Here is a 25,884-nt window from a genome sequence, read left to right on the forward strand (position 1 = left end):
ATTACAGTAGACTTCGCTTGCAACCCATCGGTTGCCAGTAAAAAGTTGCTATTATCCATCATTTGCAAATAAACAGAAGCAGATTTTTGGGGCAGTAGCCAGGGAAGGAAGAGCTGGCACATGCCTGCCTTGGCTGTAGCCTTGCAACCTGCCTGTGTGCAGGGCAGCAGTAAGGAAGGGGCTTTTCTCCCCGACGCTGGGGTTTTCTGTGGGGAGCAGTGGTGCTGGGAGCCCATAGGGCTGCACTGCACCTCTTTCTCCATTCTCTGGGAATCAGGATTCAGCGTATCCTAGCGCTTTCTTCTCTACCTGAAATCCTGCAGCAGGGAGCAGACTGGGGAGCACAGGGAGAGATACTGTGCAGCTCCAGGTTGCAGGTTTCAGCCTCCCCTCCCCTCCCAGCCTGCAGTCCCTTACCTCCTGTATGGTCCCTATGCACAGGCAGGTTTCTGGGGCTGCAGCCCCAGAAGGAAGCCCTAGAATGGGTTGAGCACTGGCCAGAGGCAGGTTTGCAGGTCTGCAGCAAGGCAAGGCACATCTCTGCACTTTTTTTCCTGGTTGCAGCCCCGCAGAGCTGCCTACAGGTGGTGCCTCTTCCAAAAAATGTTGTTTAATAAGTGGCATGCCATTGCCAATATCTGAATGCCATTAACATTAAAGTCAATGGAATTGATTCCCAGCAAAATGTTGCTACTAACTGGAAGTTGTTAATATCTGGGTGGCTATTAAGCGGAATCTACTGTACTCTGGTGATAATTTTGTAATGAGTTTTTAAAATTGTGTTCGTATAATCATAGAATCCTAGAGTTGTAGGACTGGAAGGGATCTTGAGAGATCATCTATTCCAGTCCCCTGCCCTCAAAGCAGGACTAAGTATTATCTAGACTAGACCATCCCTGAAAGGTGTTTGTCTAACTTCTTAAAAATCTCCAATGATGGAGATTCCACAACCTCGCTAGGCAATTTATTTCAGTGCTTACCTACCCTGACAGTTAGGAAGTTTTTCCTAATGTCCAACCTAAACCACCCTTGTTGCAATTTTAAGCCCATTGCTTCTTATCCTATCCTCAGAGGCTAAAGAGAACAATTTTTCTTCCTCCTGCTTATAACAACCTTTTTTATACTTGAAAACAGTTATTGTGTCTACCTTCAGTTTTCTCTTCTCGAGACTAAACAAACCCAATTTTTTTTTTCTATCTTCTCTCATAGGTCATGTTTTCTAGACCTTTAATCATTTTTGTTGCTCTTCTCTGGACTCTCTCCATTTCATCCACATCTTTCTCAAAATGTGTCATCCAGAACTGGACACAATACTCGAGCTGAGGCCTAATCAGCACGGAGTAGAGCAAAAGAATTACTTCTCGTGTCTTGCTTACAATACTCCTGCTAATACATCCCAGAATGATGTTTGCTTTTTTTTTTTTGCAACAGTTGTTTTTGCAACTTTTTTTGTTGCACCATTGACTCTTATTTAGCTTGTGATCCACTATGATCCCCAGATCCCTTTCCATAGTACTCCTCCTTAGGCAGTCATTTCCCATTTTGTACGTGTGCAACTGATTGTTCCTTCCTAAGTGGAGTACTCTGCATTTGTCCTTATTGAATGTCATCTTATTTACTTCAGACAATTTCTCCAGTTTGGCCAGATCATTTTGAATTTTAATCCTATCCTTCAAAGTTCTTGCAACCCCTCCCAGCTTGGTATAATCTGCAAAGTTTATAAGTATACTCTCTATGCCATTATCTAAATCATTGATGAAGATATGGAACAGAACCGGACCCTGCGGGACCCCACTTGATATGCCCTTCCAACTTTACTGTGAACCACTGATAACTACTCTCTGGGAATGGTTTTCCAATCCGTTTTATGCACCCACCTTATAGTAGCTCAATCTAGGTTGTATTTTCCTAGTTTGTTTATGAGGTCATGCAAGACAGTATCAAAAAGCATTACTAAAGTTAAGATATACCACATCTACTGCTTTCCCCCCTATCCACAAGGCTTGTTACCCTTTCAAAAAAAGCTATTAGGTTGGTTTGACATGATTTGTTCTTGTCAAATCCATGCTGACAGTTACTTATCACCTTATTATCTTCTAGGTGTTTGCAAATTAATTGCATAATTATTTGCTCCATTATCTTTCCGGATACTGAAGTTAAGATGATTGGTCTGTAATTCCCCAGGTTGTCCTTATTCCCCTTTTTATAGATTGGCACTATATTTGCCCTTTTCCAGTCCTCTGGAATCTCTCCCATCTTCCATGACTTTTCAAAGATAATTGCTAGTGGCTCAGATATCTCCTCAGTCCGTTCCTTGAGTATTCTAGGATGTATTTAATCAGGCCCTGGTGGCTTGAAGACATCTAGCTTGTCTGAGTAATTTTTAACTTGTTCTTTCCCTGTTTTAATGGGATGATGTACTTGATTATTTTATCGATCTTTCCTCAGTGCTGCTTTAATCATTAACCAGTGTAAATAACTAGATCAGTTTAATAAGAAGCAAGTTTTAGTTCATTAATTAAATCAATCTCTCTGGCAACACTGTAAGTAACTTTTTGAGCATGGGATCCTCCAGGTTCTTTCTTATTGGTCCACTAATGGACACCTCAAGTTGTGGAATGCGCACAAGTCCACAACATACCTGAGAAATGTATTAATGGACTCAAAAATCTACACCTTGTCATGTTGTCTTGTAATATTTAGACCGATGATAGAAGTTAGTGCCACCTTCATACTTCCTTTTCCCAAAAGAATTATCAGTACTGGTATAACTTACTAGTGCCTTTTGTAATAAGATGCCAGGATAGTTACTCTGTGTCACTCTGAAGCCTAGAATGTCTTTTGAGTCAGTGTGAAGCAATGGAAGCAGTCATTAGCATGGCTTAGAGCACTTTTTATTCAGAATATCACCACATTCAATCATCACTGGGATTTGGGGGTCTGTTACACTGAGAATTTAAAAATTGGATGCTATCTTTTCCATTCCAAGAGTCCTAGACCATTGTGATATCATACGTCACCACCATTACTCTACAGCTAATTTGCATGGAACAGTTTCATTGGTTGTATGAGGGATACTGCACATATGGTGGATTAGTTGGCCCAACTGCTATAGTTCAAAGGCTTTCACCTGTTTTCATAACAAGATGGCAGGACTCTCCTACATAAAGCTACCAACGTTCTAGTGAATTCTGAGCTTGACTTCCCTACAAACTTATATTGCTGAACATGACTTATCCTTGTGTACACTGATTGCAAACTCATAGTCAACATTGTGTTAGCTAACTTGAGAATTCACAATCATATTTTAAACATTAAACCAGTGGAGAATGAAATTGTTCTATGCATTCAGATTAAGAACAAAAATATTGTTTTATACAGAATTACCATGTTGCTTTTTGTTCTCTTTCGTGTTAGGGGAATATTAAAGATGAGATACTGGCTAACAGATTACTTGAATTCTTGATGAAGAATGTATTTCATCAGAAAAGAGCAGTGTTCAGACACAATTTGGAAATTATAAAGACAGTTGTGGAGTGCTGGAAGGATTGTCTCTCCATACCGTACAGGTAGTATTTCTCAGTATAAAAAGAATGTAGGGAAAATGTGACCTGAGCTCTGCAGAGGTGAAAGGGTTAGCCCAGTGGTTTTCAAACTGTAACACAAACCACTTGCAGGTGGTGTGAGGATCTGGTCCTTTCACAGGCAGTAGTGAGGCATCTGTAAGGCTTCAAGTGGTAATGCTTCTGGCTAACAGTAGCTCAATCCAGGATTGTACATGAATTTTAGTGGCTTTTTGACCAACTAACCATTTTTTAAAAACAAATCCTCTTATTGCTCTAGCCAGCTGCGCGCTCTCTCTCTCTCTTTGTGGTAAATTCACCTGCATTTCTGTCAGTTGTCGACACCAAAATTGCAGAGGCAGCAACACACACAACTCATGCTGCAAAGAATCCTGGATAAATAAGAATTACAATGGGCTGTATGCAATGAGAGAGCAGAAGGCAGGAGAAACTACTAAGAGGATTTTTTGTCTGTTTTTGCACCATTGAGTTAGCAGCTGGTGTTTAGTTGTTGAGGACAGAACACAGAAATCAAAGGATGAAAGTTTTTTGTGGGGGATATAATTTCTGGGAATTTGCAAACATTTTATACTATATGCATTCCCAATAAAGTATTGTTCATGTAGCCACAGTCACTTTCACCAGATTTGTACTGTCTTTAGCAAGTACTCTGTCACATGCACCTTAATTTTTTTTTTTTTTTTTTTTTTTTTTTTACATCCTTGTGCTGCAGGTTAATATTCGAACAATTTTCTGGTGGAGATCCTAATACAAAGGACAACTCAGTGGGAATTCAGTTGCTAGGTATTGTTCTTGCTAACAACTTGTCTCCCTATGACCCAAAGTGTGAAATAGACAGCGTGAGGTGAGAAGCATGTCTATTCGGGGAGTTAATTTTTTATTATAAACCTTACAATAAGCTGACCAAGAAGGATGTTGGCACCATGGGGGTGGGATTTGTAATGCTCACCTCTTGGACCTTCTTGTCTCTTTCTGGCCGCACCACCACCCCTACACTCCTATGTCGAGCAGGTTGCTACAGCTAACTCTGAAGCTGTTCCTTACTTTAGGAAGTGAACTGGCGGGGGTGTAGATATATCTGTACTGGGCCCTATTGTGACCACTGCTTTTACAGTTGTTGAGCTCTTTGGCACACAGTGGAGTCAAGAGTAGCAAAATAGGTATTTGTGGCACTCCAGATCCCATTGGACCCAAAAATTCAAAGGGGAAGTGTTGTGACCCTCTGAAACCTTCATGGCTATGGGGTGTTAGTGTAATAGCGCCACAAAGACTGCAATTAAGACTATGAATGTGAATGCATGAAATGGAGAGGGGCAAAGAATATTTTTAGAGTTTCTGAGATGTCTGATTTTAATGGAAAATCAAATACTAGGGTGAATGGATCACAGCTGATTTCCTTTGTATGCTAGGTACTTTCAGGATTTGGCCAATAACATGTCCTTAATAAGGTATAAGGAAGTTTATGCAGCTGCAGCAGAAGTGCTGGGACTTATTCTTCGATACATGGCTGAGAAGGAAAATGTGAGTGTTACAATAATGATAAAAGACACAATGTATTAAAGACTGTTTTATCTATAAGTCTAAACTGAATACCCAGTTCCAGCTTCAGAATGAGGGAATATTAAATTTAATGAGGCCTCCCCAGAAGTTAGGCAGTAGCAGAGGATGCTACCACATGAGGATCAGAATTCAAGACTAGATCAGCACAAGCTGGGCACACTTTGCCTCAATTCTTATGACCCTTTTGTCTTGACCGTGGCAGTGAATGGATCTGGGGGAGCTGTGTTCACCGCTTTTCTGCCAGTGGGACTGACACAATAGAAAATTTTCAAATATGAGGGAAGGTGAATAAATGTTAAAGTTAGGGATTCTCAGGGCTCTATTTGCTAGAAGTTTGTTAGGAACCTGAAAATAGGGACTTAGAATGAAAATGCTTCCTCAGCTGTTGCTCTTGGACTGTAATTGTGGCACTCCTGTAAAGTAGGTTTGTAGCTGTCTTCTCTGTCCAGTACATTCCATTTTGTTCACCCTTTCTCATTCTCTAGGATGCATGATGAATATTGTTGAACCCTTGCCCTCTTCTCATTTTCAGTCTTATCCATTCCTCCTTTCCTAAAAAAGAATTGTAATTTTGAATGAGTAAGCAGGTGTGGTGGTGGTTAATATTCTGCGTGTACCTTGTATTTCTTTGCAGATAATGTTAATTTAATAGAAAATGGCTGTGTATAGTATTATTGTACAGCATTTTACTGGAAACCTGCCACACACAATCAGGAATTACTTAGTGTTTGAAATAGGAATATCATGTGACTTTTTTCTTTCTATATTTAAGCTGTTGGTCTCTGCACAATTAATGGAAACTTATAAATGGTTAGACAGCAGCTCTGTTAAAACAGACAAGCTGTATTTCATCCAGGCATGTTGTACTACTGCTGCGAATTGTCATAAATGTCAAGATTAAGCCAGTGAAATTTCACTGTAACTAAAAATATCCCCCATGTAATAGTACTGTTACATAATTTGAGTGTTCCTGAGTTTCTGGTGTTGGCATTTGTTTAATGATAAAATGTTTCTGATCTTTCAGATATTTGAGGGTCCGGTTTATGACTGTGTCATAAAACAGATAAAACAGCATCAAAGCACCAAAGAGGACAAGTTTATTGTGTGCTTAAATAAAGTGGCAAAGAACTTTCCTCCTCTTGCTGACAGGTATAGTAAGATCATATGATACCCTGTATACAGAAAAATCATTATCTAATAGAACAGTGGTCCCCAAACTGTGGGGTGCGCCTCCCCTAGAGGGGGGGCGGAGGAACATTCAGGTCAGGGCCTGGGCCAGACTCGATAGGGGGCAGGGAAGGACCACCGCCCAGCTACAGCTCCACTCCGGCCGCAGCTGCAGCTCTGCCCTCATTCTCTTTCCTCCCCCATACCCAGTTCAGCCCCCAGCTCCACCTTGAGCCCAAGCTCCTCTGCTGAGCCAAGTGTGCAGTAATGGAGAGGCGTGTGGACAGATTCCATTACTTGTAACGGGGGACACAACAGGAAAAGTTTGGGCACCACCGTAATAGAATATAACTTCTTATTTTTTGCTCTGTGGACTCCTTGTCATGTAAAGGTTTATGAATGCAGTATTCTTCTTGATACCAAAACTTCATGGTGTTCTGAAAACATACTGTCTGGAGGTGGTGATGTACCGTGCAGAGGAGATAACTGATCTCTACTTACAATTAAAGAGTAAAGATTTCATCCAAGTCATGAGTCACAGGTAAGTGGGCACATGACCAGTGCATGATCATCATAGCAACCTGGGCTCATAGTCTGAATTTTGCATCATTGTCTTTTTCTAATAATGATGCAAGTTTTACATTCCACATGCATTTACAGTTCCAGTTTTTTTCTTGAGCCTGGTTCTCTTCTTTGAGCAAATGTAGATTAGAAAATCTGGCAGGTTTTTTCTACTTCTCCTATTTAAGTTGAAAACTATGCTTACTGTAGCTTTTTTCCTTGGCCATATGGTGAAATCCTGGTCCTACTAAGATCAATGGCAAAACTCCCATTAACTTCAGTGGGGCCAGGATTTCACCCTTAATATGTATTCAGTTTTGTTAGACTGATTTTTTTTTCCAGTTAAACACAGAAATAGTAACTAAAAACATTTTTATGCAATATAAAATTGCTAAATATTACTTTAATGTTCAGCTGTATGTGTAACTGTAAATAGAATAATGAAACCAATGCAGTTGCTTTTTATCTCCTTTAGAGATGATGAAAGGCAGAGGGTATGTTTGGATATCATATACAAAATGTTGCCTAAGCTGAAACCCCTAGAACTAAGAGAACTTCTTCCTGGAGTAACAGGGTTCATCTCTCACCCTTCTCCAGTATGTCGGGAGCGCATGTATGACATCCTGATGTGGATTTATGATAACTACAGGTATGGATTCAGTTGCAAGTAGTGTCTTCCAACTGGATAAGAGCAATTATATAAAAGTGATCTGAATAGTTACTTTCCCTATGTAAAAAGTGAGGGGATGGTGTTATCACAGCATGGGAAGCAGAAACCTTTGAGTTCTAATTTCCTGATACAGGCTTGGAAATCTCACTTAAACCTTTCTGTCTTCATTTCCCTGTCTGTTAAATGGGGATGATAATTGTGTACTACTTCTAGTGATGGTCCCTATTGTATTCCACAGTGGGTTTACCCATGCACCTGGAGCCAGAGAATTTGAAAGTAGCATCCATTGGTCTGTGCATGCACCCTGGCTCAGCTCTGGTCTCTCATGGAGGGAATAAAGGACAGGGCAGACTGACCATCTCTCTAGTTCCTTCTCACCTCTGCCTGGTCTGGGTTGGAACCTCCAGTGTCCGTAGTTTTGGTTTCGTCCTACGAGATAAGATTTAGATTTAGCGTTGTAAATAGTTTTAACAGCTTGTGCAGTTTAGTGTTTTGTAGATTTCTGAGTGTTTAGATTTAGTCTCTTCGGAGGAACCCTTCCCTGTTTCAGTACTGGACTATGCCCAGGTCTCCAAGCTTCATACACTGCACTTGCTGCCCACAATCCTTTTTGATCAGCGACGACTACCAGCGCTGCCTGTATGCCTTGGGGAAGCCTGCATCGCAGTGAGTTGCAGTATCTGCTGATCATTCCTCAGCCTTACCCAAGAAGGCCAGGAACTTCATCTCCAGAAACACTTCATGAGGAGGCCATAAGACCTCAGGCGGACTCAGGCCAGGGAACCATCCCCGAACATTGGCCTGATTCAGGAAGCAGTGTGTCTCCTGGTGCGAAGTCCAACTCTGGTGCAGGAGCGTCTAGCCTCACAGACGCCCCAGTGGGATCTTGTCAGGAATCGAGGAAGCACTCTCATAAGTAGGCCCCTACCAAATTCACAGTCCATTTTGGTCAATTTCACAGTCATAGGATTTTTAAAAATATAAATTTCATGATTTTAGCTATTTAAATCTGAAATTTTGCGGTGTTGTAATTGTAGGGGTCCTAACCCAAAAGGGAGTTATAGGGTGGGGGGGTTGCGGTACTTCTAACCTTACTTCTGCTCTGCTGCTGGCGGCGGCACTGTCTTCAGAGCTGGACAGCGAGAGTGTGGTGGCTGCTGGCTGAGAGGCCAGCTCTGAAGCCAGAGCCGCGGCCAGCAGCAGTGCAGAAATTAGTATGGTATAAGGGTATGGTATTACCCTTACTTCTGCACTGGGCCCTCAGTCAGCAGCCGCCACACTCTGGCTGTCCAGCTCTGAAGGCAGCAGCGCAGAAGTAAGGGTAGCATGGTATGGTATTGCCACCCTTACTTCACTGCTGCTGGCGGGCGCTGCCTTCAGAGCTGGTGCCTGGCTAACAGCTGCCGCTCTCCAGCTGCCCAGATCTGAAGGCAGCTCAGAAGTAAGGGTGGCAATACTGCAACCCCCGTAAAATAACCTTGTGACCCCTCTTCCCTTCCCCCCCCCCATTTGAGAAATGCTGGTCTCCCCTGTGAAATCTGTATAGTATAGGGTAAAAGAACACAAAAGATCAGATTTCACCGGTGGGGGTGGGGGAGAAACGGGGAGAGGGGAGACCAGATTTCATGATCCATGATGCGTTTTTCAGGGCCATGAATTTGGTTGGGCCCTACTCATAAGCATGAGATTAAGTCTTTCTCTAAATCCACTTCAGGGAGGTCGGATTCAACTGAGCAAACCCATCGCTTTGGCCCGGGAGTACTTAGTATATCCTAAGTCCCAGAGACATGACAAGAAAGCCCATAATCATAGGGCTACATCGGTACCAGACCACAATCAGTTGGTACCATCATCCTTGGCACTTCCCAAAACCCGAGATCAACTGGCACTGACCAAAAGATAGCACTGAACAAAAGACACTTCCACTCTAGGGCCAACCTCTGCTCCCTGGGGATATACACGCCTGCCCCCTTAGAAGAAGTTTCATTGCCAGTCATTTAGACCTAGACATGTGGTTCAACAATTTCCCACCAGAGGCCCCATGAATGACCACACAAGAGGCAGAGGGTTCAAAAGTAAGTCCCTCTTCCCTGCACAGAGTGCAACAGGCTCTGCATCTCAGACTCAGTCCCTGGCTAGACATTATTTTTGACAGGCATTTGAGAGCCGTGAACCACTAAGCCTGACATCTCCCAACCCCCACATACCATATGGGGGTTGTCTAGCACTCATTTTCAACACCTGGAGTGCAATAACCGACAAGCCAGGTGCTGAACGTCATCCATTCTGGCTATATGATAGAGTTTGCGTTCCCACCTCCTCCAAAAAACCCTCCCTGCCTCTCTTCAGGGGCCACTCTCATGACTATATTCTCAAACAAGAGATAGACTCCCTATTGGAGCAAGGAGCGATAGAACACACCCTCCTCAATGCCAAAGGAGTGGGTTTTACTTGACATACTTCCTTGTACCCAAAAAGAAGAGTGGTAGCAGACCAATCCTCAGCCTCTGCCATCTCAACCACTTCATTCGCAAACTCAGGTTTCTCATGGTCACGTTGTGATCTATATATTCCCATCTCTAGAAAAGGACACCTGGTTTGACTCTTGATATGAAGGATGCCTACTTTCATGTAGATATTCATTCCACTCACAGAAGCTTCCTCAGATTCATGGTGGGTTCTGATCATTTTCAGTACAGAGTATTCCTTTCAGCATAGCTACTGTCCCCACAGTCTTTACCAAGTTATTCTTGATAAACAGCTCACATCAGACGTTGTGGTCTCATTGCCTTCCCTTACTTCGACAACTGGCTCCTTGTTGCCAAGTCCCTCCAGGAGTCCTATGCATCAACTTCTATGATGCTGCGCCTCCTCTCCTCACTGGGAGTCAGCATAAATGCCGAAAAGTCTGTTCTCACTCACACACAGTCTCTGGACTTCATCGGGGCCACCTTGAATTCTATCACTGCAAGAGTGTACTTGCCCAAGGATAGGATCCAGACTATGCATAATATCGTCATTTGCAAGACTCCACCTTCATTGCCTTCAAACATGGCTGCAGTCGGTATATTCTCCAAACTGCCATTCCAGGAACCTCATGGTGAGGTTCCCACCAAAATAATGTCTTCCCTCCTATTGTGGATAAATCCCCGTCTGGTACGTATGGGCATCTCTTTCCTCCCTTCCTCATCAGACAGGACCATTATTACAGCTGCATTCTTGTTCGGTTGGGGAGGCCACATGAACAGCCACAAAGCACAAGCTACCTGGACATCTTGAGAGCCCAGAAGTTCCAAGCCGTCCTTTCTTCCATTGCTGTGGAAGGATGCGAGTCCTTTCTTCCATTGCTGTTCACTCAGTGGACAAGATCAAGCACCCCGATCTGTGCCCATTACACCTCAGGGCTTGGTATTTAGATGGGCATCATCCTTAGAATGTTCATGCTTTGCAGCCATAACATAGGGACCTTCACTGAGAAGAAGAAGAAGAGGAAGTTACTGACCTGTAACTGAAAGTTCTTGGAGATGAGTGGGTCCCTATCTGTACTTCACTACCCGCCCTCCTCCTCCTCTGCTTTGGATCTTCTCTTATTTACAGAGAGAGGGTCTGTCTTCCGTGCTCCAGGGATTGGGGTGGGGGGGGGGGTGAGTGGGGCAGGATGGGGGGAGGAGAAGCTACGCTTGGGACAGGACAGGGAGCCACTGGTATCTCTAGGGTTGCCAACTTTCTGACTGCAGAAAACCGAACACCCTTGCCATGCCCCCGCCACGCCCCTTCTGAGGCTCCACCCCTGCTCACTTCATTCCCCCCCACTCTGTCGCTCGCTCTCCCCCACCCTTGCTCATTTTCACCGGGCCGGGTCAGGAGGTTGAGGTGCGGGCTCTGGGGTTGGGGAGGGGGCTCAGGGCTGGGGCAGAGGGTTCGGAGTGTGGGAGAGGGTGCTGGCTCTGGGAGGGAGTTTGGGTGTGGGAGGGGGCTCAGGGCTGGGAAGGCAGTTGGGGTGTGGGAGGAGGTGCAGGGTGCGGGCTCCGGCCCGGCAGCGCTTACCTCGGATGGCTCCCCGGAAGCAGCCGGCGTGTCCCCGCGGCTCCTAAGTGGATGGGGCCAGGGAGCTCTGCATGCTGTCCCTGCCCGCAGGCACCGCCCCCGCAGCTCCCACTGGCTGCGGTTCCCAGTCAATGGGAACTGCGGAGCCGGTGCTTGGGGTGGGGGGAAATGCTCGGAGCCCCCTGGCCGCCCCTGTGCCTAGGAGCTTCAGGGACATACTGGCCGCGCCTAGCCAGGGCAAGTATGGAGCTTGCCTTAGTCCAGTCGGCAGCACATCAGGGCTTTTAACGGCCCAGTCAACAATGCTGATGGGAGCCACCAGGGTCCCTTTTCAACTAGGCATTCCTGGGTGGTGCGCCCTCCTCACCCCCCCGGAGGGCTGGCCCGGGCCCACCGCACTCCCCTGGACGTTCCTCTGTGCCCCTCTGAGGGGTGTGCCCCATAGTTTGGGGACCATTGCTATAGAGCCTTGTCTCTGCGAGGGTTTTGCATGGGGTAGCTAACATGCTTTAGTTATCTCTCTTTAAAACAAACAGCAAACCATCATTATTTTGGGGCAGTGAAAACATAGCATGTATGAGCCAAGTGCACTGCTATCAGGTTTATTTTCCCCCTGTCTGTTCCTTTTGTTGCAAGTTGCATGAGAGAGAAATCTATAAGACTTTCTTTTTCATTTTATATCAGGGATCCAGAAAGCCAAGCAGAGGAGGAATCTCAGGAAGTGTTCAAACTAGCAAAAGAAATGCTGCTTCAGGGACTGATGGATGAAAACTCTGGACTACAGTGAGTCGACACACCGAGTGTTGTGATGGGTCAGCTGAGATGCTAAAGTCTTGAATACGGTTTTGTTTTGTTTTGTATGACTTTTTTTTTTTTTTTTTTTTTAGGGGGTTTTAAGGCTATTAAGATATGTTAAGTAGTAAATGCAATAGTGACACCTCGCTCAAAAATGTCACGTTTGTTTCTGGTGGTGGTGATCTTGTTTTTCCTTAATTGGAAGACCTAGCTTTCCCTATTTCAAAGTTTCCGGTTACGTTTCAGGAAGAGGCTAGGGCATGCTATTAATCATGCTTATTATGGTAGTGCCTAAGGGCCAATCAAGCATAGGGCCCCATTGTGCAAACTGTACAAACACAAAGTAGGAGATGGTCCCTGCCCTGAAGAGCTTACGGTCTAAATAGACAAGAGAGAGACACGAGGTGGAGGAAGGGGTAGAACACATGTGATAGTGGCAAAAGTCATGTTAGTTCCACAATTATTTTTGGGGAGTGTGGGTTAAACTAGGAGGGGATATGCTAAATGGAAAGAAAAGGAAAGGGAGGTGAGGGGGACAGGGCAGGGGAAATGAGAGTATGATGGGCAGGTATGGAGGGAAGCTGAGGTGAAGAGGCTGTGAGGATGTAGGGGCAGGGAGAGGGCTAGAGAAAATCATTACAGGGCAGAAAAAGTTTGAGAACACTGTGCAGTTTTGACTGGAATGTCCAGAAGTCTCTGCTTTGGCTGCTTCTGCTCCTGCCAGGTGGAGCCTCTGGCTGGCTTCTCTCTGCAGTTCTCTCCCAAAGGCACATGGTGGAAAGGCAGGGAGGCACCATCTGGGTTCTAGTGCCCCCTGACTGGGCAGGGTCTCCACTGCACATTTCTGAGACCGGGGCATGCTGGGGGGGGAGAGATGGCTCTGCCTGGGCTACGTTTTATCCCAACCCCAGTGCAGCAGTCCCAGCTTTGGCTGCTTCTGGTCTTACCTGGTGATGCAATGTCACTAACAGTGATCAATTTGGCAAGTAAAGACAATATTATAAACTTTTTAAAGTACAGTAGAACCCTGTTTATCCGATTTAATTGGGATTGGGGCCAGATCAGATAATCAAAACTCTGGATAAAACTGGACAATGGGAAAATATGCTGCAGCGCCATCTAGTGGCCCCAGGAGAGATCACCTGCTTCTGGCCCTGAATTCCTGGTTGTTAGGTAAATGTAGAGAGCTGGTTAAGGGAGGGTTGGATAAACAGGGTTCTACTGTATAAAATTAAGAAAAGATTAATATTTTAAGAAGTGTGTGTATCCTATTCTCTTGCATTACATTTAGCTGAAATAATGAGAATTTGAAAAAATGTTAAGGGATTGGTTCAAAGCCTATTAAGTCAGTGAGAGCCCTAAATCAGTAAGTCTCTTCAGTTTATATTAGACTTAATCCTCTGTTAATATAACACAGTCCCTATGCCAACACCTAAAGTTTTGATCTATAAACAGATGTAAGAAATTAGGTCCAGTTTTGGAAGATAGTTTCATTATTAACTTTTATAATGAAGCACAATAGGAAAAAAGGTGTTTATATATCTGTGCCCACAATCTCTCTTTTGTTTGCATGGAAATGATTTCATAATCATAAGTAAAATGCAAATTTATGAAGTATAAAAATCCTTGTGACCTTAGTAAAGTTTTTAATACCATTTAGATGAAATACAGATTGGGGGTGGAGAGTGGGAAATGAGATGATTAACATAAACCAGTGTGGAATCGTTGGGGTAAAGAAATTAGTGGATATATAGTCCTAATCCTTCTTGTATATTTTTGCTATTCACTAGTTTAAAAAAAATTGAAGTTTTTGAGTCAAGCATTGTGTAAGGCTATAGTGTCCCATTTGTAGGTGTTCAAGTATGTTTTTCCTCTCTTTACAGATTGATTGTTAGAAATTTTTGGAGTGATGAAACTAGGTTGCCTACAAATACCCTCGATCGTATGTTGGCTCTATTAAATTCCTTATACTCTACCAAGATAGAAACCCAATATTTGAGTTTAGCAACGAATTTTCTGCTTGAAATGACCAGCAAGAGCCCAGATTATTCCAGAAAAATGTTTGAGCATCCACTTTCTGAATGCAGATTTCAGGTGAATTGTAATATTTGTGTAATGCTATAGAACTATGCAGCAGTGTCCAGTTATCAATGTAGCAATCACCTTAAGAGTTAAATAGAGCTGAAGTAATGAAGGAGACTGTTGAACGTGTGCTGCGTGCTACGTCAGTAACAGCTGAGGCAGTCATGGGTTATTCAAATTCTTAGGTGTTTGATATTTATTTTGGGTTCACATTTTTAACGTGAACTTTCATTTTAAAAAAGTGAAGGTAAGAACTTCCTTATAACTGAAGTGGTAATTACATATGATGTATGCTGATTGTCAGAGATCCTTTTGTTAGGCTATGTGTTGTGTGCTAATTAAATAAATAAAAAGGGCATCTATAGCTTGGAAAGATAACTGAATAAAAAAAGAATAAAGTTGGGGGTTCAAGTGTTGTTATAGCAGAATTGATACTAAATGACTGCTTCGTATTTGAACAAGGATCATGCAGTCGTCACATGGTTCTGTATGTTTAGGAGACCAGTCAGCATATGTTACATACTAGTCATTTTATCTCAATGGTGGAAAAAAGTTTCAATTCCCTGTGCTCTTATTAAGACCTTTTTGCATGCTTAGGACTTCACTATTGATTCTAACTGGCGTTACCGAAGTACTGTTCTCACACCAATGTTTGTGGAGACCCAAGCTACCCAAAGTGCCAAGAGGAATCGGTCACAAGAAGGATCCCTTTCAACTCACGGGTCACTAGGTGGTCAAGTGAGGGCTACCCAACAGCAGTACGAATTTACACCTACACAGAATGTCAGTAAGTACAGATCAGCATGTTCTGAAGCTCTCCTGTTCCCCAAAGGAACAATTCTTTCCTTATTCCTTTTGTGTAGGCTTTTTTTTTTTTTTTTTTTTAAAGCAAAGGTATAAGTATATACTTAGTGTATCATTTTTATGAAAACATCTAAACACTCTGGCCAGCTGTTAATTGAAGTATGTTACTTATTTGTTCCGATTCCAAAATAGTAAGCCCTGCACACTTAGTTTCCTTTGATTGGTCTTGTTTTTTAAGCCTCATGTCCAATTAAAAAGATTGGCCTCCCAGCTGAATATTTTACTTCCTATTGATCTATTTAGACACAAAACTGCCGCATTCATTAGATAATAATTGGACTCTTCTTCTTTGCTTATGAGCAACATACTTCAAGTGGCACGTGACCAGGATTCATCAGTAAATTTGGTTCACTGGTTGGATCATTAGCTTGCCTGGGCTGGGTACTGATGGGAACCAGGATGTGAATGCTGATTTCCCCCCATAATTGGATTATAAATATGGGAACTGTGCCCTTTTTGGAAGGAAATTTTGTGCATGTTTTTACTTAAATGAAGTCACATGCTGATATTTTATTTTTCTGCTTTTTACAGATGGGAGAAGCTCTTTTAACTGGCTAACAGGAAGCAGCATTGACACATTGGCAGAGTATACGGTCCCTTCATCCTCTGAATCATTGTCCTCATCCATGCTGTTTGTTAGCAAGCGGAGTGAGAAATCACAGAGGGCAACCTTAAAACCATTGGGACCAAATTTTGGGAAGAAAAGGTTGGGTTTGCCAGGAGACGAGGTGGACAGCAAAACTAAAGGTATCAATACTTTATTGATGCAGTGCCAATGTAATATTAATATATATTTATTTATTTTTTTGTTAAAGAAAAACGGACTCTGTATGCTAGTGACGTGGGTGGTAGGCAGGGCCGATGCTACCATTAAGGCGAACTAGGGCGTCAAGATTTGGGGGCGCCAAAAAGCGGTGCCCCCAATTTTTTTTTTTTTTTTTACAGCCTTCCTGGGCTGGGCTGCTGGCAGCGCGCTGACATGTGCGGCTCAGACTCCCTCTCCCAGCGCAGCGGCCGCTCCACTTCTCCCACCTCCCAGTCTTGCGGCGCCAATCAGCTGCTTGGTGCCGCAAGCCGGGGAGGGGAGGAGAATTAGAGCGGGGGTGGCGTGCTCGGGGAGGAGGCGGAGCAGAGGTGAGCTGGGGTGGGGAGCTGCCGCACGGCTCCATGGGGAGGGGTGCCTCAGGACGGGGGGGGGGAGCTGCTGCGGGAGGGGGCGCCTCAGGGCGGAGGGGGGGCGGGGAGCTGCCGCAGGGCTGGGGCGGGAGGCAGCACAAGGTGGAAGTTTTGCCTAGGGCGCGAAACTTTCTTGCACCGGCCCTGGTGGCAGGACATCTTCTTTGGGATGTTGTAATGAAGGGACAATCTGGAAATTCTGCTTCCTGTCATATTTGATGTAAGGAGCATGTCAGATATAAGTCCTTCAGTTTGAGTGGGCTACTGTACCCTACTTAATATGTCTTTTATTCATTGTCCCCAGATAAATATATCAAATGTGGCTGTTCTTAATATAAGTGGTGGTTGAGTAGTGGAATTATTTAGGTGTCTACAAAATGGAATATTGTTGGCTAAAATGATGGGTAACAAAACCTCCATTGTCTAACACCAGCATTCCTTATTTATGTTCCTTGTTCTCTCCAAGATGCCCAGAAAGCAAATGTCAGAGAAATCTATATTTCCTTGTATCTTTAGATTTGTCTGATTGTCTCCATAAATAAACCTAACAAGTAGTAAACATTAAAACAGTTATTTCTTTTTCAAATAATTTGAGTAGTGCCTCAGACATTTTTCAAATTCCAATTTGGCAGCAGAATTAACCACTGTTCTTCTAAATCAGTCTCTGAAAATGAGCTTTCATTTATCCACTTCACGTCTGAAAAACACTAGAATCATTCTGGAATTGCTTAGAGGTTTTTTGTATAGTTACTTAAAAATAAAGTGTGAGGCAGACAGCTCTGGAGTCTGACCCCTTCAACATGGACAATGTACCTCACGCTGCCAGGTCAAGGTACTTCAACCCTGTTCTGAAAGGAATATACTCAAAGTAAAAAGAGGTAGTCCAGTTTCCATGCCAATCAATCCACTGTCTTCCTGTTGAGACTGCTAGCCCCAGGGTGTCTGTTGTGATGGTGTAAGTTGTTTATGGGCACCTGTTTACCAAGAGTTGGACTGAGATCACAGACTTATTTCATATAGGGCCCCACTGAACAGCCATTGGAATGACTCTTGTCCATTACTGTCCTGGGTTGGATTTGAACCAGTGAGGCTTGAGATGGAAAGCTGTATAATCTATTGCCAAATCTCTTGATCTGTCCAACTCTGTTGTTTACAGAAGCTGAAAACATGGTGAATCCTTTTCAGAACTTGGATAAAATACAATACTTGGCCTGAGGAGCTTACGGTCTATTTATCACATAGACAATAGTGACAATAGTACAATTCACTCACAAATTTTTTACATACTTACAGGTCAGACATAGAATGTACATGAGGAAGTGCTGATGAAAATTGAAATAAGTTAAGGTTGTCTTTAAAGGGGATAGCTATAAGGCTTGATACTCAAAACAAGAGTGTAAATTGTCGGTGCTTACTCATTATTCATTAGGTATAGATGAACGGGCAGAAATTCTAAGGTTGCGCAGGCGTTTCTTAAAGGACCAAGAGAAACTCAGCTTGATTTATGCAAGGAAAGGTGTTGCTGAGCAGAAACGAGAAAAGGTTTGTTTGCTTCTTAATAATTAGTGGTTAAAATCTTTAAGGACTGATAGGATGTGTTAGCTGTTTTTGAGAAGTCTGATATTTTACCTATAGAAGCATCATGTCATTGGAAAATTATGGTGTTGGGTGCCATTGGAAGAACCTAGATAGGTTCTGTTACAGAGATGGTATCTGTGATTACGTATTGCAAGTTTTATAATACATTGTGTGTGTAAAGCTGAGTGTGACTTAAACTTCTCCAGTAGGGAAAGCGCTGGGGGTATTTACTCCATTCTCTCATATTGTGTTGGGGGTATTGGACTATGTGATTTTGTGCACCACTTGTATCACAACTCCTGGGAACGATGGTGCAAGTTAAAAATGGAAGGGCTAATCTTAACTCTAAAATCCTCAGCTGTTGTGGTAGACTGTGAAACTCTAATATTACTTAAATGTTTCTTGTATGCATAGGGCAGGGGTAGGCAACCTATGGCACGCGTGCCGAAGGCGGCACACGAGCTGATTTTCAGTGGCACTCACACTGCCCGGGTCCTGGCCACTGGTCAGGGGGGCTCTGCATTTTAATTTAATTTTAAATGAAGCTTCTTAAACATTTTAAAAACCTAACTTACTTTACATACAACAATAGTTTAGTTATATATTATAGACTTATAGAAAGAGACCTTCTAAAAACATTAATATGTATTACTGGCACACGAAACCTTAAATCAGAGTGAATAAATGAAGACTTGGCACACCACTTCTGAAAGGTTGCCAATCCCTGGCATAGGGCATAGTTTTCCAATGTAGATGTCTTATTTAAGTGCGTAACTTTAATGTGTCCTGATAATCAGGGTAATGACCACCTGCAAGTCCCAATATTTTCAGTGAGAGTTGAAGGTACTCATCACCTCTGAAAATCACCCCCCCCTCCTTTTTCTTTAGATGCCTAAATATGGATTTAAATTGACAATTTTTAGATGCCTACATTGGAAAACTGGCCATTTTCTGTACTCTACTCAAGATCTGCAGGTACATGCAAGCCTGATAAAATGTCCAGTGAGCCCTGTTCTATAATGCATCTCTGACAGAGCTCACTCTCACGTACAGAATCTGAAATGGCTGATGGAATAACCTGAAATGTCACATAGCTAGTATGTGTTTGTACAGCACCTAGCACAATGGGGTCCTGATCCATGATGGGCTCCTAGGCACTATGATGATATGAATAATAATATTTTAGCCTGTGTAAAGTGTGATACTGGATTTCCTTCAGGGTTTATAGATTGCAGATTACTATGTGTCAGGTCTTGACAAAATTCTCTAAAATCATTTGTAGTAGCTGTTTATTTAACCCATTCATGTTAGATGTGTAAAATTCACCTTTCTCACATTTTTGAGGACTCTGCTAGGTTTAATGAGGGTATGTTACTAAAAATGGCAAGCACTGTTGCCTGGAAACTGATGCAGCTGGACAAGAAAGTACCCATGGAGGACAAAGCCTTGCATCAATATTGTCATGTCTGATGGGGCAGCAGGAGTGAAAAGATACCAGCCAAAAAAATTTCTAGTGCTCTGAGAGCTTCACCAAAGCTCTAGTTCCCCCATGACATATCTCTTGTAATTTTTTGAGAGAGTGATCTGTTTAGGAAGAAGATGAGGCATAGAGCTGTGGAGGTGAGAAATGGGAAGCCCAAAAGAGCAGGAAGAGGAAGGATTTGGGCAGAAGAAAATAAATTGCAGTCCCCTCCCCATGCTAGCGTGCACACTCTTCCAAGATGCAGAAATGCAATTCCAGGTGGTCCAGATAGCAGTTACAATATATATGTAATTTTTTTGCAGGGGATAGGGAGGAAGCAAACCCCAAGACCTTTTTACTGTTAATCCTCCCTCCTGCCCCTTTGCCAAAGCCCATCAGTATTTTCACTTGTATAAAAGGAAAAAGGAAGAGGAATCTGGAGAGAAAAGTAAATGCTTGTGTACATGAGAGAGTTGCACCTGTTTAGTTTAAGATGTAATTTAAAACTGATTTAGTTAAACTGGTGCAAAAGGCTGTTTGGACAGTCCTATTTCATGTCAAACCAGGTTTATTTCTGCTTAGCTTAAATTAATTAGGAATAAATTTAAGCCAAAATGAAACAAGCCATTCTTAAAACAGAATGAATCTACAGGTTTGCACTGGTTTAGGTAAATCGGTTAAAAAATTGACTTAAGGTAAACTAATGCCACTTCTGTAGACATGGCCTAAGATGCAGTGGTACTAAGGAAGGGTGAAAGTAGCTTTAGGAAGAGGCTTTTTGTTTTGTTTTGTTTTTACAAAACAAGATCATTTTGGTGTTTGGTTTTAACTCCTTATTATGATTTCTGTAACTGTTTGTTTTTTAAGCCATTAACACTTATGAGAGTTTTTAAAGGAATTGTTAAATTTGATCACGTTTACTACATCTCCATTAAACTAGAAACAGATGTCACTGAGTAGGTATTACATGGTCTTTTGTCTCTACATGTAATCAAGGCTGCTTTTTTGCTGGCAATTGTTGCAGGAGATAAAATCTGAGCTGAAGATGAAGCATGATGCTCAGGTCACGCTGTACAGGAGTTACCGACAAGGAGACCTTCCTGATATCCAGATTGAATACAGCAGCTTAATCACTCCTCTGCAGGGTGTGGCACAGGTCTGTCTTCTGTTCACAAGTCACTAGCCAAATGTTCCAAAACTGTTCTCAGCCAGACAAATTGAGTATGTGACAGCCAAGCTTTTTTCAAAATGATTAGTGATTTGGGGTACCTCAGTTGTGGGGTAACCAACTTTAAACACCTTAAAGGAGCCAGGTTTTCAGATGGTGGGTGTTCTGAAAATCAGGCCCCTTAAAGTGTCTTAATTTGGGGAACCAAAAATGAAGAAAAGGGGGTAGCTGGCCTTTTACTCTGTTTCCCAGTTGGAAATAGCAGCAGTTGTGGACTGGACTCCTCATCACTTTTGATGGTCAGGCCCTCACAGCATCTTTGGCCACCCTAGCCCTCTCCCTCCCCATTGCAGTACCATAGTGAGGAATAAGGGTACATAAGTCAGGCTTCATGAATAGTTTGCCTAAACTCCAGTCCCACTAAAGATCAGGGTGGGTTTAGACTCTGCTACCCTTGCAAATATCTACCCCCATTCAATAAATGTGTGTGAATCTGGGCTGATACGTTCATCTCTATCTCTTTGCTCCATCTCACACATTGATGGCTTCCTATTCTGTCTTTGAGCCAGCTGATCCCTTGTCCTGTCTCTCATGTCCTTGGGAGGGTGTTGGCTGTCTGCGCCCAAGCAGCAAGGTTTTCAGGGCAGTTGGGAAGGACACCTGGAAGGAGTTACTACCTCTCCTAGTCCTTTCAAGTGGCCTGGCTGGGTGGGATGTGAAGAATAGAATACATTCTGAGCCCTCAGTCCCTTCTATAGACACTTTTATGCACACTCACTGAACAGGTTTCAGAGAAAACTCCTTATTTCATATAGTAAAAGTACAGGGTCACACTTCACAAATGTTTTGAGTGAGACATTTAAAAGATGCTGTATTGGTAGCTCTTCCTCAAAATATCTAATATGGTGATTAGGTGAAGAAAACTAGTGGTCCCCTCTCACTGCCCTCTCAAATCCTTTCAAAAGACTTGACACTTCAAATTTGGTCCACTTTGTCTGGAATACACTATACTTGGCATGCAATGAGGACCTTCTTTCTAGCACTCTGAGCTGAAATCCGTTACATTGCCTTAGTCACTTGTTCTATGGCCTTATTGGTAATTTACAGAGAGATCCACCGTTGGCCAAGCAGCTCTTCAGCAGTTTGTTTACTGGAATTTTGAAAGAAATGAACAAATTTAAGAATCCTTCTGAGAAAAACTGTATCACCCAGGAGCTGCTGCAAAACTTCAACCGCTTTCTGAGCATGACAGTGTCTTACTTCCCACCATTCATAGCCTGCATCCAGGTAAAACTTTCTGTGTGGCGTGTCGTCTTTGTTTACCCTAACACTGATGAATTATGGTGTCGCAACTAATTCCAGTAAGTGTATTTTAATCCTATTAGAGGGTTAAGCCAAAGAAGGAGATGGAATGTAAATGGACACAAACAGTGAATGAAGATGGCAAAATAACTGTTCTGTAAAAGTGAGAATGATGTGACATAGCAAATCCTTCCTACAGTTTTGTGTTCCATGTGTGCTAAAGAACAGATACCAAATACGTGACTTAGGCCAGAATGCCTTAAGGCAGCATTTCCCAAAATGTTGAAAGCTAAGTCCCCATTCAGGAAGATGAAACCAGTTGCTCTGTAGCACCACCACATGTTAACTAAAGACCTATCCATTTTAATGTAAACATCTTCTTCACCCTGCCTGGCTAGTTTCTCACATGTACACCAGAGGGGACATATTGGGAAGTGCTGGTATAGATCTTCATAATGCTATACTTCCTTTCCTTTCTTACCTAATTTGATGAGCAGTTGAGAATAATAGTGATGGCATTAAAGTATCATCACTTGGCAATTTGAAGTAGCACCCATTGAGGTAAATAGGGTGGCTCACACCTCAGAGCTACTGTTTCAGGCTATCTGCAAATTCAGGCATGCATTACTACATCTGGTACACTGAGGTCACATTTTGAAGGTTTTTTTCTGCAACCACAACAGAGAGATACTTGTTTTTAAATAAAAGTTCAGAGAATAATTGAGAAGTCTGGGCATCCCAGCTAATCTTTCATACTCACTCAGGGGAACGCACTTCACATTTTCGGAAATGCTGCATTAAGAAATACTTTGAGATGTAAGGCTCACAAACATTGATAGCATATGTTGTTTTCCAGCAACTCTTATTCATTGCTTGGCAATGTCTTCAGTTTATTCCCTTACAATAATTACCAGTGTACTTTCACTAGTGATGCAGACGGCTTCCTGCTGAAGGGAAAGTTTTTCCCATTGACACTGATCCTCGAGCCTTTCTCCTCTGCTTCCTCTTTGGTGTGTTTCCATATCACCAACACACAATTTTTAATAGCATGTCTACTCCAGTTTTACCTTATTTTTCAAAGATTCTAGTAAAATGTATGGTTATCCAAGTAATCACAGTAATAAACACTTCTCATATACAAACCTCGCTATAGTTAACATCTCTTCTCATTTGAGTTAATTTTGATCAATCTATTTGTAACGTACAAAATTCTGAAGTCATTACAAAATAACATTCCTTTAGAATGGCAACTAGTTTAGCTTCAACTTTCTAGCACAGAAATTTGAAAAACCTAATCTGTGGGAGCAGGTGTCATTCTTATTACAGTGAAATGCTGCTGTTCTGCAAATCATGTCTAGTGTCAAGCCAGTTTTCTAAACTGTGATAACCTCACTTCCTAGCCTTAATATTTGCACATATGAAAAATTACAGCTTCCTGTTTACTTTCCTCTCTGCAGCTGCACATAAAGTTGAATGCTTTGGGCATTATTCTGTGCTTTTCAGGCCAGCATCTCACTATGGCTTTCTAGCCATCATGTATTCCCTCTTGACTCTCTTTATTTTTTTTTTTGCTGGTTCCCAAGCTCAGTATTTTGTTGTTACTTGCATTGAACTGTGCTCTCTGCCTGTTAGCCTCTGTCAATATCATTGTTGTATTTTGGCTGCTCACGGTATGAAATTACAGAAAATTATGGAAAAATAAAAGTAAGATGAAGACACACAGCAACTAAATTGTGAAATTCTGCTTCTGCTGTTACTTTTTCACCTTTAAACTTAATAAAAAGCACAGGAATGGAGCTCAGAGAAGTCACCTGGTATTTTTACCAGCTGCTGCATAAATGGTGGGTTGGAAGTGAAAACAATTTAAAATTATTCATGAGAATAATTAATTTTTTTTAGCTGTCTGGTTTTAAATAGTTACGTTTCCTAACACCAACAGGTTCTAAGCCTGGCCTTGGCTTTATCTCCCATCCCAAGACCCCTTCCTGTCAAAAATTGGGTAGGAAATGTGATATTCTTCAAGAATGAGAGTGCTCCACTTTAGGTGTCTTGATGCCCTGTGCTTGCAATGAGAGGTTTGCAGTAGCAGTGCCCGGTTGGGCCATGCAGGCGCCGTAGCCATCTTGTGCTGCTCCGAGCGATTACATAGTGGTCCGCAGCCAACCGTCCCCCAGTTCCTTCTCTACCACATTTGGCTTGAGTCGGAGCAATCAGCAGCGCCCTCTCCTACTTCAGAAAAAAATTATAGTAGATAATTCATAGGGTAGTGTTAACTTAGTTGTAGTTAGCTTCCCTTTCCCTTTACCATACTCTAATTTCTTTAATTTCATCAAAAAAAAAATTTTTTTTCCCTTCTACCTCTCCTATCTCTCCAACAGGTGTACAGCCTTAGCCTCAAACAGGATTTACTCCTGTTTTTTCTCTAAGAGACCAACTCAGGCATGCCAGGATCACCTGGTTTTAAATGCTGCCTAACTTGCACACTCTCCATACCGGTCTCTGACAGCCGCGCTCAGTGTGTCCACTGCCTCGGCGAGACACACATTACTCAAAAGTGTCCACATTGCAGAAAACTGACAGCCAGGACAAGAAAAGCCAGGAATCTCCAACTGAAGCTCCTCATGATGGAGAAATCCCTCAGGCCAGCCTTCGACCCCAAGTCCAGGTCGCATTCTGGTCATCAGTCGCCAGCGGCAGCCTCTGATAGGGGCTCTGCTTCAACAGCGGCTGTCAAAGAGCCTGCTCCTAGAAAGGCTACAGAAAAGCACTTGCATTGGGAGTCGACCAAAAGAAAGCAATTTCCTGCTGAAGGATCTGCCCCGGGACTGACGGCACTGAGAGTTCCTGACAAGCTAAAGACCCTATGCAGGCAAGCTCTAATGGAGGTTCACGTACTAAAGTGAAACCTTCCAACTTGGCACCCACGGAGCCAAAGAAGATCTCGGCATCGAGCGGTACAGTGGTGCCACCTGCCATGACTAGCATCATTTGAGGCCTGAGGAAGTACCCGACCACTACAGCGAGGAGTTGTCTGAGTCTCCTCAGTCACATGGCTGCCTGCACATACGTAGTCCGGCATACCAGGCTGAGGCTCAGGCCTCTGCAGACATGGCTCTCTTCGACATACCGCCCGGGACGCGACAGCCTGAACCTAGTGGTCACGGTGCCACAGCAGGTGCTAGAGTCACTCCAGTGGTGGCTCAATGCTCAAATAGTTTGCGAAGGAGTCCCCTTCAACAGCTCTCGACTCTCCTTGTCTCTAGTTACAGATGCATCAGCTGTCGGCTGGGGAGCACATTTCGGAGAACTCCAAACGCAGGGCCTCTCGTCACAGGACAAGCCCTCTCTCCATATCAGTATCAAGGAGCTGAGAGCTATGTGTATCGCATGCCAGACCTTTCAGACTCAACTGCAAGGCCAGTATGTGGCAGTCATGATGGACAACACCATTGCAATGTTATACATCAACAAACAGGGTGGAACCCATTCTTTGCCCCTCTGTCAGGAGGCTCTCAGACTCTGGGAATTCTGTATAGCCCACTCCATTCACCTGAAAGCATCATATCTGCCAAGAGTCCAAAATGTACTGGTGGACCACCTCAGCAGGTCCTTCCTCAACCACGAGTGGTCCATCCGGCCGGATGTCATTCACTCCATCTTCCAGAGGTGGGGGTTTCCCCAGGTCGACTTGTTCGACACCCAGAGCAACAGGAAGTGCCCAGTGTTTTGCTCTTTCCAGAAAAGCAGCCTGGGCTCAATCCTGGGCACGTTCCTGCTACCCTTGGGAGGCCGTGTGCTCTATGCTTTCCCCCAGATTTCTCTCATGCACAAGGTTCTACTTAGGGTTTTCAGGGAGGGGGTGGAGATA

General features: G+C 43.2%; 1 protein-coding gene across 1 annotated transcript in view; it reads left to right on the forward strand.

Annotated features, from left to right (window-relative positions):
* Positions 1-25,884, forward strand: part of PRKDC (protein kinase, DNA-activated, catalytic subunit) — a 147,699-nt gene that overhangs the window by 78,186 nt on the left and 43,629 nt on the right. The window contains exons 50-62 of the mRNA XM_065397886.1: positions 3,418-3,569; positions 4,297-4,428; positions 4,994-5,105; positions 6,169-6,293; positions 6,703-6,852; positions 7,348-7,521; positions 12,274-12,372; positions 14,268-14,478; positions 15,064-15,253; positions 15,862-16,077; positions 17,936-18,048; positions 20,571-20,702; positions 21,822-22,001. Of these exons, the coding sequence (XP_065253958.1) occupies positions 3,418-3,569; positions 4,297-4,428; positions 4,994-5,105; positions 6,169-6,293; positions 6,703-6,852; positions 7,348-7,521; positions 12,274-12,372; positions 14,268-14,478; positions 15,064-15,253; positions 15,862-16,077; positions 17,936-18,048; positions 20,571-20,702; positions 21,822-22,001 (1,986 nt within the window). The remainder of the gene's footprint in view (positions 1-3,417; positions 3,570-4,296; positions 4,429-4,993; positions 5,106-6,168; positions 6,294-6,702; positions 6,853-7,347; positions 7,522-12,273; positions 12,373-14,267; positions 14,479-15,063; positions 15,254-15,861; positions 16,078-17,935; positions 18,049-20,570; positions 20,703-21,821; positions 22,002-25,884) is intronic.

This window comes from Emys orbicularis, chromosome 2, assembly GCF_028017835.1.
Source record: "Emys orbicularis isolate rEmyOrb1 chromosome 2, rEmyOrb1.hap1, whole genome shotgun sequence".
NCBI classification, from domain to species: Eukaryota; Metazoa; Chordata; order Testudines; family Emydidae; genus Emys; species Emys orbicularis.